Here is a 13,710-nt window from a genome sequence, read left to right as displayed (position 1 = left end):
TTTAAACAAATAACTTTGAAAAGCCATATAATATGTATCATTTTCCAAAAACATACATATTACTAAAATTTACCCCATTAAAATTAGAAAGCTTAATAAAACCAATTTCCATAGAAAAAGTTATCAAGGAACTGCCCCTACAAAAATGCGCCAGTCCCAGCTATACGATCCATGTGAGAAAAAATTTTAAACATATTTAAAAGACACAAAAGTAGATCTGAACAATGGAAAGATATCCCTAGTCTTGGAAACAACTCAACATTATAAATATTTCAGTTATCCCCAAGTTCATTTATAAATTTAATGCACTAACAAGCTTTTTTATGGAGCTATAATAAAGTGACACTTCTGAATATTATTTTTGTTTACACAATGGAAATGCTTTAGACATTCAAAAGATAAATGAGCAAAAATGGAATACAAACAAGTAAATGAACTAAACTATTAGTATATTCCAAAAGAATAATTTGTACTGAAAGGGGAAAAAAAGAACCTAAATAACTTTTGAACAAAGTATTTTGACTACATACTTTCAGACTAAAAACTACTATAAGCAAACTCTAAACAGTTGTATGTCTTTTTTTCAAAATAGTGGCTATCATATAATGGTGAAAAATGTTGACAGCCTGGGTTCTCATGCTCAGAGAAAGAAAATTTTTTTAAAAATAAAAAAACTAGAGAACTCTATGTTATTGGATTGAAATTATAGGTTAAGTGTGAACTCATGGTAAGGCAGAGATGGAAAAAAAGAGTAAGAGATCTAGCTACAAAGAGATGTGTATGTAGAGTGTAAACAAACCACACACAGACACACACACACACATTTCCTAGCTCTCTCCACTAAGGGGATCTAGAATCAATGACACTCTAGTAAGAAATGAGCACACCTACCAACCAGATTCCATCTCCTAAACATTACGCTCCAGTAAAAGAAACCAGAGATTCTTGGAGAAATGGCTAATCCAGGGCTAGAACAGAGAAAGTAAAAGATAAGCCTGGAACATTTTGTGCCAAACAGAAAGCAAAGAAGCACCGTTAGATAGAAAGCAATGAAGCAATGTCAAAAGGACACACAAACCCCCACTTGAAGGTATTCCCACTGGCCATATACGGAACAATTTGATCATAAAAATAAAATACAATAATAGATTATAATGTATTGAATAGTAATCCATGAGTCCATGCTCATATAAATGAAAAAAATAAGTGAGTGAAAAGAAGTTTTTTGTTTTTTTTTTTTTACAGTGGAATGCCAACCAATAAATGCAGAAGGAACAATCAAATTAGAAAAGTCACCTTTCACAATGATAGTAATAACTGACTCAGGCAAAAGTTGGCACTGGATACTAAAACTTGTATATGAAAGTCTGAGGAAGAGACTATCTATCCAATTTGAAAGTATTTCCCCACAAAATATTTATTAATTATATGGTAAAAAGCTGGGAGCGGTGGCTCACGCATGTAATCCCAGCACTTTGGGAGGCTGAGGCGGGTGGATTGCATGAGGTCAGGAGTTCAAGACCAGCCTGGTCTTGAACCCTATCTCCACTAAAAATACAAAAATTAGCCAGGCACACTGATGGGTGCCTGTAATCCTATCTACTCAAGAAGCTGAAGCACGAGAATCGCTTGAACAAGAAGTCTTCCTCTGTCACCCAGACTAGAGTGCAGTAGCACAATCTCGGATTACTGCACCGAGATTGTGCACAATCTCTCTCACACACACACACACACACACACACACACACAGACACACACACATACACATTATATGGTTAAAAAAACAATAACTTTCCAATAGAGAAATATTCACAGGTATTATCTTAAGTGATCAAAGTTATCATTATCAGTAATGGGACAAACTGACATCATATGCCTCCAGATACGACACACTGAGCAGTCACAATCACTTCTGCGGTATTCCCGCCAAAAATACATACTCTCAATTCAACCATGAGGAAATACAGATCAACTCAAAGTAAGAAACTATTCTATAAAATAACTGGCCTGTACTCAAAAATGTCCAGATCATGAAAGTAAAAGTAAGACTGAGGAACTGTTCCAGATTAAAGAAATATAGTAAGTAAGTGCAACATGTGGTCCTGGATTGGCCTCAGAGTTTTTTTGGCTATAAAAAACATAGTGGAACAATAATACATTAAGAATATGGTCTTCAGATTAGATAACAGTATTGCCTCCTATATCCAACATCCTGATTTTTATAATTACACTATGGTAATATAAATGTTCTACACACACACACGCACACATGCACGCACACAGGCAGTAAAAGCCTACAGCACCCAGTATTCCCAGGCAGTCTCTCATATAAGTACTAACCAGGCCAATCCCTGCTTAGCTTGTAAGATCAGAGAAGATCAGGCGTGTTCAGGGTGCTATGGCTGTAGACTAAACATTCTTATTCTTAGGAAACATATTGAAGTATTTAGGTGTAAAAAGGCATAATGACAGCAACTTACCCCCAAATGGTTTTAAAAAAGTATACATATATTTAGGAACAAAATTATAGAAAATGTATTAAAATGTTAGCAATTAAGGAAACAGAGAATAGCATACTTTGTATTATTCCTGCAACTTTTCTGTAAGTATAAAATTAACTTAAAATAAAAAATACTTTTGCCTATTTATTTCACTTACATATTCTTTTATATGTAAGTACAAGGCTTCTATGTAATAAAAATCTGTCTAAATAAATCTAAGGACATTATTTCATCAGCATAGAAATTCTAAGTGATAAGAAAGAACAGTTTATTGGCAGTTTGTTTTTAGCAGTACACAAGTAACAACAATGTATCTTACTATCGATGAAATCTTATATTCAAGGATATACAATGATTCCAAGCTTAAATGGGAAAATATTACACAAAAAAACAAAAATAATCCTACCATATTTTCTCAGTTTAGAAGTCAAAATGACTCTAAAGCAAAAATGCTAGCGATACCTTGTGTTGCTAGAATAATCCCACATGGCCACATCTAGGAGGCTTCGAACCCAGGTCTTAGAGGGTTCCTTGAGAAATTTTTGCTGGTAGATCCCCACTAGAAGGTCCTCTACAGTAACAAGTTGCAGATCTTGCCTGATTTCTTCCATTAGTAAACAGAAAAATACATACAGTTAGTAAATTTAGATACTTGGAAGATATCAAAATGGAAACATACAGATACTATAAAGCACTTCTGCAGCAACCCAGAGTTTTACTTACCTGATACTTTTGCCATATGCCTCAAACACCAGTTGACTCTGGTTCTATCATCAGACTGGAGAAGGCAAAAAAAAAAAAAAAAAAAATTACTTGCATCTTCTCCTACTTTAAATGACTTCTAATGCTTCCCTTTCAAACTGGGTCGTTGCAGGGTAGGGGGCACAGAAAAAAGACTGAAGAGTTTATGACAACGAAATGAAAACTATAAAAAATTGACATATATTAGAAAAGATTACTGCCATTATTAATCAGTTACATTTATAAAGAAATGTTAAGATACTTTATGAGGAGCAAGAGAGTCCTAGGGTACACAAATGAAGAAACCAATGTTAAGAAAAAGATCAGGTAATCACCTCATGGTTAGACTAAGTAGCAAGGTTAAAATTCAATTTTTCAACTCCAACCCTGGAAGAATATAGTCTCTCTAAATATTACAAACATACAAGGGAAGGGGTTGCTACAAAGACTCTTCTGAAGAAAAGGTAATCTTCTTTGGAAAGATTGTTGTACAGAATGGAGCATCCATTCTTTTTTTTTTTTTTCTACTCTGCACTTATTGGTAAGATATTTTGGAGCATCCATTCTTAAAAGTAAAAATATATTGCAGATTGTTCAGAAAGAGGAATGCAGAAAACATGAACTCTACCAAAACAGACACGTTTAGCTTTTGCAGTCTTCGAAATCCCTCCAAAATTGGAGAAATTTAAAAAATAGGCATTGTACCTAATTATATTCAAAACAATTCAAAATAAATGTGTTTTAAGACACACAATGAATACATAGACAAAAATATACAGGCAAAAATTCTTTGTTTTATGGTTCTTTTCGTATATAAATTGATACCTTAAAAGAACTTCTAAACCTGAAATTACCTTGCAGTAGATGGGTGGCCAGTTCCCCGGATTGGGATGAATAAATTTATAAAGGTTTTGTAACACAGTTGCTTGGCTATGCCCAGATTCAAAATTTGAAATAGGAATCTTGTGACTAGAATCACCTGAGGGAAATAAAAAGAAGTTCAAACTTTGAGCAAGACAAATACTATGGGGTATGTATGGAAGTAGGGGTATAAGAAGAGAGGAGTGAGAGTAGTGGGTAACACATAGTCAAGTACTTGTACCCAGCCCCATTTTGGTGAGGATTTTACATATTTTAACCCACAGTCTTAAAGACATTCTATGAGAACTAAATAGTAATGACTGCTTTATAAAAAGTTATACGACGTCCACTCACAGAAAAAATAAAGACCAAGTAATTTAGACCAACTTTCCCACAGAAAATAAAAAAGCTTGAGGATATTAAGATCACACAGAGCATTGGGAATTAATGGATTAAGATAAGTGAATTTTACATAATTATGTCTGAGAAGATTTTACATAATTATGTCTGAGGAGATCAAATCACAAACTTCAGCATAAAAAATGTTAATTATTTTAAAAAAGATTTAGGAAGCCAGGTGTGGTGGTATGCACCTGCAGTCCCAGCTACTTGGGAAGCTCAGGCTGGATCAACTGAGCCAGGAGTCTGAGCCCGCAGTGAGTTATGATCACACCACTGCACTCCAGCTTGAGTGAATGAGTGAGAATTCCATTCTCCCTCATTCTCCCCCAAACAGATGCAGGAGTTGTTCAACTTCTAATGATAGACTAGGGAAAGAACAGATGAAACACCTTCTTCAAAGACCTGCAGAGACAAAAATGGTGAGGAATCATGAATCATGGGCCCAAAATCTTGGAAAGGAACAAATCTTAGAGAGCTGAATCTGGCAGTTGTATTTGTTTCTTCCCAGGGTCAGTTACCAATTCTGGAAGTGGAGATTTAGAGGCTGAGAAACAGAACAGAGTTTCCACTAAACTCAGAGCTGGTAAGAACTAAATAATTTATTGCAATATTACATTAAAATTTTATAATTAAAAAAATTCCATTGTCTTCTGTCTTCCATTGGTTATTCTGTGAAGTCAAATGTAAATTTTACTAATAATTCTTTGGGGATTATCCATCCATCCTTCCCCTTTTTCTAGTAAAGGCCAGCTACAAATGGACTTTTGTGAGGTCTAAAGCCCAATTTAAAACCACCTCAATTCCTGAAAATGGATTAAGATAATCTGAGATGCTAGTGACTCCAGCTTTCTGACAGACGTAATCATAAATCTTCTTTGGAGAGAAATAACAAGCCTTCATATATACTATTTACCACTCAAAAATAGACATATGAAGAGATTCTGATAGCTTGATTGAACATTGAGATAACCAACAGACTATAAAATCAACCCCCAAAAGAAGATCCCTGTAAGAGGATTATCAGACATGTAACACTTTAAAATAACTAGGCTTATTATGTTTAGGGAAATTAAAGACAATATTACTAATTTCTCTAGAGCCATTAAAAATAACCAAATTCAAAAACTGAAAATCTATTCCCAAACACATTGTATAATGGCAAAATAACCTTGATAATAAAATTAGGTCAAGTTAATCTCAGTCTTTAACAAAAATGCAAAAGTCCTAAAACAAAATAGCAACAAACCAAACTCAGTATTTTATATGTGAGAGATACAGTAACCATGATGGGCTTGTTCCTGGAAGACAAGGTTAGTTTAACACTAGTAGATTACCACATGAGGCTGGCGTGGTGGCTCACGCCTGTAATCCCAGTGCTTTGGGAGGATAATCTGGGCCAACTACTTGAGACCCAGGAGTTTGAGACTGGCCTGGCCAACAATGGGGAAACCCTGTCTCTACTAAAAATACAAAAATTAGCTGGGTGTGGTGACAGGCACCTATGATTCCAGCTACTCAGGAGACTGAGGCACGAGAATTGCTTGACCCAGGAGGCAGAGGCTGCAGTGAGCTGAGTTCATGCCATTGCACTCTAGCCTGGGTGACGGAATGAGACTCCATCTCAATAAATAAATGACCACATGAACAAAAGACACAAATCATTATGACATGCAGAAAGAACATTCATTAAAATGTACAACTGCTATCTCCCTAGCCAAACTGGGATATAAGAATATCTTGAAGATGCTGTAGGTTCAGTTCCAGACTGTCACAATAAAGCGAGTATTGAAATAAACTGTCACACAAATATTTTGGTTTCCCAGTGCATATGTTATGTTTACTGTACTCTAAAGTTATGACTATACTGTTAGTAAGTGTGCAATAGCATTGTTTTAAAAATGTACATATGTATTTTAATATAAAAATATTTTATTGCTAAAAATGCTAATGATCAGCTGATTCTTCAGTGAGTTGCAATCTTTTTGCTGGTGAAAGATTTTTTTAAAAATGTTTTTATTTCCATAGGTTTTTGGGGAACACGTGGTATTTGGTTACATAAGTTCTTTAGCGGTGATCTGTGAGATTTTGGTGCACCCATCCCCCAAGTAGTATACACTGAACTCAATTTGTAGTCTTTTATCCCTCACCACTTCCTATGCTTCCCCTCCCCAAGTCTCCAAAGTCCCTTGTATCATTCTTATGCCTTTGCATTCTCATAGCTTGGCTCCCACTTATGAGTGAGAACATGTTTGGTTTTCCATTCCTGAGTTACTTCACTAACAATAACAGTCTCCGATCCCATCCAGATTGCTGCAAATGCCATCAACTCCTTCTTTTTTATGGCTGAGTAGTATTCCATCACATATATACACACATATATACTAGTTTCTTTATCCACTTGTTGATTGATGGGCATTTGGGCTGATTCCATATTTTTTGTTATTGCAAACTGTGCTGCTATAAATGTAAGTGCGCAAGTCATCTTTTTCATATCACTTATTTTCCTCTGGGTAGATACCCTGGAGTGTGAATGTTAGAATTTTCAAATGGGTAGTTCTACTTTTAGTTCTTTAAGGACTTTCCACATTTTTTTTTTTCTATAGTGGTTGTACTAGTTTAAATTCCCATGCTGGTGGAAGATCCTGCCTTGATGTTGCTGGCCAGTGACTATCAGGGTCATGGTTGCTGAAGGCTGCAGTTGCTGTGGCAATTTTTAAAAATAAAACAAAGAAGTTTGCTACATTGATTGACTCTTCCTTTTATGAAGAATTTCTCTGTAGCATGTCATACTGTTTGATAACATTTTAGTCACAGAACTTCTTTTGAAATTTAAGTCAATCTTTTCAAACCCTGCTGCTACTTTACCAAGTTTATGAAATATTCTTAGTACTTTGTTGTCATTTAACCAGTGTTCACAGCATCTTCATTGGAAGTAGTTTCCATCTCAAGCAACTAGTTTCTTTTCTCATCCGTAAGCAACCACTTGTCCATTCAAGTTTCATTGTGAGATTGCAGCAATTCAGTCACATTTTCAGGTTTCATTTCTAATTCTAGTTCTCTTCTTACTATCACTTCTCCACTGAAGTCTTGAACCCCTCAAAGTCATTCATGAAGGCTGGAATCTACTTCTTGCAAACATTTAATGTTGATATTTTGATCTCCTCCAATGAATTATGTATGTTTTTAATGGCATCTAGAATACTGAATCCTTTTCAGAAGGTTTTCAATTTACTTTGCTTAGATCCATCAGAAGAATCGCCATTTATGGCAGCTACAGTCTTAATAAAACATATTTCTTAAGTGATAAGACTTGAAAGTTGAAATTACTCCTTGATCCATGGTCTACGGAATGAATGCTGTGGTAGCAAGCATGAAAACATTAATCTCTTTGAACATCTCCACCAGAGCTCTTGGATACCTAGGTCTATTGTCAATGAGCAGTAAAATTTTGATTTTTTTTTCTGAGCAGCAGATCTCAAGAGTGGGCTTAAAATATTCAGTAAACCATGCTGTCAAAAGATGTGCTGTCTTCTAGGCTTTGTTGTTCCATTTATAATAGCACAAGCAGAGTCAATTTAGCATAATTTCCTAAGAGCCCTACGATTTTCAGAATGGTAAATAAGCAGTAACTTTAAATTAAAGTTACCAGCTGCATTAGCCACTAACAAGAGAATCAGTCCTTTGAAGCCAGGCACTGACTTCTCTCTAGCTATAAAACTCCTAAATAATATCTTCTTCAAATAGAAGGTGGTTTCATCTTCATCGAAAATCTGCTATTTGCTGTAGCCATCTCGATCATTTATCTTAGCTAGATCCTCTGGATGACTTGCTGCAGGGTCTATGTAAGCACTTGCTCCTTCACTTTGCACTTTTATGTTATAGAGATGGCTTCTTTCCTTAAACCTCATGAACAACACTCTGCAAACTTCAAACTTTTATTCTGCAGCTTCCTCACCTCTCAGCCTTCACAGAACTGAAGAGAGTTGAGTCTTTGCTTTGGATTAGGCTTCAGCTTAAGGGAATGTGGTGGCTGGAGAATGCTGATCTATCCAGACCACTGTAACTTTCTTCGTATCAGCAATGGGCCTGTTTCACTTTCTTATCATTGGTTGTTCACTGTAGTAGTACATAAATTTCATTCAAAGACATTCCCTTTCTATTCACAACTTGGTCATCTGTCATAAGAAACTGAGTTTTTGGCCTACTGTAGCTTTTGATATGCATTCCTCACCAAGCTGAATCATTTCCAGCTTCTGATTTAAAGTGAGAGACATGTAGCTCTTCCTTTCACTTGAACACTGAGAAGCCATTGTAGGGTTATTAATTGACCTAATTTCAACATTGTGTCTCAGGGAATAGCGAGGCCCAAGGAAAGGGAGAGGGATGAGGCAATGGCCAGTCATTGGAGCAGTCAGAACACATACAACATTTATTGATTAAATTTGCCATCTTATATGGGCATGATTCCTGACACTCCAAAGCAATTACAAGAGTAACATCAAAGATCACTGATCACAGACTCACCATAACAGATATGATAATAATGACAAAATCTGAAATATTGCGAGAATTACCAAAATGTGACACAGAGAAAAGCACATGCTACTGGAAAAATGGTGCCAATAGATTTGCTCAACGTAGGGCTGCCACAAACCTCAATGTGTAAAAAAATGCAATATATGCCTAGTTCAATAAACTGAAATGCAATAAAACAAGGTGTACATGTAGAAGGAAATATCTTTATCCTGATAAAAAGCACACACCAAAAACGGGTGGGGAGAGAAAAAAAAACTACAGCAAATAGCATACTCACTGGTGAAACATTAGAAACCAGTGGTCCTGGTCAGTATACTAAAACAAAACAAATTTTTAAAATTTTAAATGAAGATATGTAGATTAGAAAGAACAAAGTGATTTCACAGATATGATTAAGTAATTTGTTAAAACTCAAGAGTTTACCAATAGGTGGGACAAAGCCAAAATACAAAAGTAAACAATTAGAAAATGTAATTTCAAGGGATATAATTTATAACAGCAACAAAAGGCATGATAAACTATAAACTTAACAAATGATATTCAGATCGTTAGTGGAGAAAATTATAAAATTTTATTGGAAGACATTATAAACCTACAGGGAAGCTCAATATTTACAAATATAAAGATTCAGTATAATGAAGATACCAGTTTTCTCCAAAATGACCTAATGTAAAACATGAAGAAACTGATTTTAAATTGTGTCTGGAAGAACAAAGGGTCAGAGCAGCCGTATTTCAAAAGAATGAGGTCGGGGGCTTGTCTAAATAGATATTATCAAACTACTATGTTTAAGAATATGATATTGACAGCAAAAAAGTAGAATGGAACAAGACAAAGAGAACAAAAGATCTTCCCCGTATACAAACAGAAACATATGATACAGGTGGCACTACATATTGGAGTACAAATTCATTAAGTCAATAAATGATGCTGAGATAAGTGATTATCCACATGGTTAAAAATTAAAGTGAATCTCTCCCTCACAGCATACACAAGTCAATTCGAGGTAGAATAATAACTTGAATACAAAAAATAAAACCTTATAATTTTAAGAAGAAAACAGAGACTATCTTTACAACCTTAGGGTAAAGAAGAATTCTTGAATAAGACAGAAAAACCCCACAAATGATAAAAACATTGACACATTTACTAAATTAAAAATAAAAACAAGGGGCCAGGTGTGATGACTCACACCTGTAATCCCAGCACTTTGGGAGCCCATGGCAGGCAGATCACAAGGTCAGGAGATCAAGACTAACCTGGCGAACATGGTGAGACCGTCTTTACTAAAATACAAAAAAAAAAAAAAAAAAAAAAAGGCTGGGTGTGGTGGCACACACCTGTAGTCCTAGCTACTCGAGAGGCTGGGGCAGAGGAAATCACTTGAACCTGGGAGGCAAAGGTGCAGTGAGCAGAGATTGTGCCACTGCACTCCAGCCTCGTGACAGAGCGAGACTTCATCTCAAAATAAATAAATAAGCAAACAAATAAATAAATAACATAAGCTGGGCACAGTGGTACATGCCTCAAGTCCCAGCTACTCAGGAGAGTGAGGCAGGGGGATCACTTGAGTTCAGGAGTTTGAGGCTGCAGTGAGCTATGACTGCATCTGTGAAGTGACATCACACTCCAACCTGGGCAATATAGCAAGACCCCCTCTCTATACAAAAAAATTTTTTTAAAGCCTGTTCATTAAAAGACACCATCATAAAGAGAGTGAAAAATACAAGGCACAAACTGAAAACAGGTATCTGCACACAATTTTTAAAAATCCATCAGCAGATAAGATAGAGGAAACTTCCACAAACCATTAAGAAAAATGAACAATTCAATAGAAAATGGGTGAAAGATACAGGGTTAAAAAATACAGGAAAGGAAATATATACATCAAGTTTGTACAACCTGTGGCATGCAGGCCTCATGTGGCCTAGGACCGCTTTGAATGCAATGCAATACAAATTCATAAACTTTAATTACGAGAAAAAATTCATTATGAGATGTTTTTGTGATTTTTTTTTGTTTGTTTAACTCAACAGCTATTATTTAGTGTTAGTGTATTTCATGTGTCACCCAAGACAATTCTTCCAATGTGGTCCAGGGGACGAGGCGTGGTGGCTCACACCTGTAATCCCAGTACTTTGGGAGGCTGAGGCGGGCAGATCAGGAAGTCAGGCGTTCGAGACCAGCCTGACCAATGTGGTGAAACCCATCTCTCCTAAAGACATAGAAAATTAGCCAGGCGTGGTGGTGTGTAAGCCTGTAATCCCAGGTACTTGGGAAGCTGAGGCAGAAGAACTGCTTGAACCTGGGAGGCAGAGGTTGCAGTGAGCTGAGACCGTGCTACTGCTCTCCAGCCTGGGCGACAGGGTGAGACTTCATCTCAAAAAAAAAAAAAAAAATGTGGCCCAGGGAAGCCAAAAGATTGGGCATCCTGATATATACAATATGTTAATTACATAAAAGTTGAAACAAATAAAATTAAATATATCATTTAAACAAATATGTACGTGTAGTAAAACTATTCAGAAAAGACAGACACAAAATTCAAACAAACACAAAATTCAGAATTGTGGTTTTCTCATAAAGAGGGAAGGGGATGCCATCAGGGAGAGATATGGGACTGGCAATGTGCTATTTTTTCAGTTGACTTGTGGGTGCTTTGTTGTTCATTAATGTTCTTTATACCTTAAATAAATGTTATTATCTGTTCTGTGTATAGAAGCTTCCTTTGAAAAGCTGATGGACCTGTTGTATAGGAAGCTGAAAGCAAATTTCAAAATGTTGATGTTTTAAAGCAGAATTTCTCTCAAGAAAATCATGAACCAGTGAAATGGAGAGAAGCAGAGCTCCTTTGGTTAAACTGGGCAAGGAGAAGAACCAAGACCTCCTATCCTCACACTCATAGTTCATAAAAGATCAGACAGCACAGGGGTATTTGAGAGATCAGTATGCGTGTTCCTTAAATACCACTCATATTCTTCATATCCACATGTAAATTCATTCCATTGTGTGACTATATGAAACACGGTCTCCTCTAAATCAGCTCAATTACATTAGCATAGGCATTTTTAGTTATTATGGTGACAGGTGTCACTCTACTAGTCATTTATCTTATTTAACTGGCATATTTCCCAGGATTATCAAATTGGCAATTTAAGATGCACTCAAATTGGTAAGCGCCAAACATTTTAAGTTTCCTTGAATGAGAAACATTGTACTCAGTTTTGACTACATTGAATAATAAATTAAGAAAATATTCCTAGAGTCTTTAATAGATTTTTTTAAAGAACCATACTTTCTGTTAATCTGATTTGAAAAGGTTGTAAATATAGGTAGTCAAAAATAGATTTTTAAGAAGGATTTAACAGAATCAAAACAAAGAAGAAACAGCAAGCCAGTGACACTCTCATAAATGAATGTCTGGCACACAGTAGGGATTCCAATAAACCTGAAACAGAGTTTAAGTAAATATGTGAAAATTAATTCACCAGCTAAGTTTCTATTTATATATATATATTTTTAACTGCTATCTATGTAGTTCAGTAACCTTAGATGATGTAACAGTTGGGGATATTAGCTATGTTCACGCTTCAAAGCAAATACAGAATTTTTCTTCCATATTGTAATTTTTTTCCATTCAAAGCTATGTAAGAAGGAACTACTAAAACAGTTCTTCCTTATGTTTCTTATTCTATAGCCTACAGCCCAGATTCCAGTCAAATAATGGATTAGTATATATTAAGAATTCAAAATACACAACCAAATATAAGTCCAAAATATGTTCATCTATAAAGAACAGTCTTGTAAGTATTATAGCTGCTTGTTATGGCAGATTGGAAAAACTTACTTCTAATTTCAAACACTTCTACAGGCTAGTTGTCCATACTTTTAAGTAAAAAAAATTACAGACAGGAATTAAATGGTCCCTACACACTGACACTTTTAATTTAATATACATTTTTAAATAAACCTATTATGATTTTCATTCTATTTAAGCAGAAACTGCTAAAACCTAGTTCCTAGAAAGAGAGTTTAGTTCAAGGGTTTAGGTATACAGTCGTGCCCTTTGGTTGCAAAATACTTAGAAAACTGTTTTCCTTATCTGAAAAATTCAGAACTCTATTTTTCAAGTATTAACTTTTTAAAAACATTTGAAATGGACATTCCTGAAAACGAACCTAAATCTAAATAATCTGAGACCTCTTTTTTTTTTGAGACAGAGTCTCACCCCGTCACCAGGCGCCAGGCTGGAGTGCAGTGGCACGACCTCGGCTCACTGCAACCTCCGCCTCCTGGGTTCAAGCAATTCTCCTGCCTCAGCCTCCCGAGTAGCTGGGACTACAGGCGCGCACCACCACACCCAGGTAATTTTTTTGTATTTTTAGTAGAGATGGGGTTTCACCATGTTGGCCAGGACGGTCTCGATCTCCTGACCTCGTGATCCGCCCGCCTCAGCCTCCGAAAGTGCTGGGATTACAGGTGTGAGCCACCGCCCCCGGCCAATCTGAGACCTCTTAAAAGACTTTGCTCAGTATCTAGCCACTAAGAGCAGCTGACCTTGAGGTCAAAGGATATATACAGAAAACAAAATGACAATTCCCTGAAAGGAAAAGGGGCAATATACTATTAGTCTATAAAAAATTGAAAGATCACAGACAGCATCTATCAC

General features: G+C 35.9%; 1 protein-coding gene across 4 annotated transcripts in view; it reads right to left on the bottom strand.

Annotated features, from left to right (window-relative positions):
- MAEL (maelstrom spermatogenic transposon silencer) overlaps positions 1 to 13,710 on the bottom strand; it is an 86,725-nt gene that overhangs the window by 53,457 nt on the left and 19,558 nt on the right. For all 4 annotated transcript variants that reach the window (XM_012444570.2, XM_012444571.2, XM_012444569.1 and 1 more), the window contains 3 exons: positions 4,097 to 4,221; positions 3,225 to 3,279; positions 2,964 to 3,105 (listed from right to left, as the gene is read on the bottom strand). In XM_012444570.2, the coding sequence (XP_012299993.1) occupies positions 2,964 to 3,105; positions 3,225 to 3,279; positions 4,097 to 4,221 (322 nt within the window). The remainder of the gene's footprint in view (positions 1 to 2,963; positions 3,106 to 3,224; positions 3,280 to 4,096; positions 4,222 to 13,710) is intronic.

This window comes from Aotus nancymaae, unplaced genomic scaffold (assembly GCF_030222135.1).
Source record: "Aotus nancymaae isolate 86718 unplaced genomic scaffold, 86718_ANA_hifiasm-v0.15.2.pri h1tg000108l, whole genome shotgun sequence".
NCBI lineage: Eukaryota > Metazoa > Chordata > Mammalia > Primates > Aotidae > Aotus > Aotus nancymaae.
This window is presented reverse-complemented; position numbering and strand designations above follow the sequence as displayed.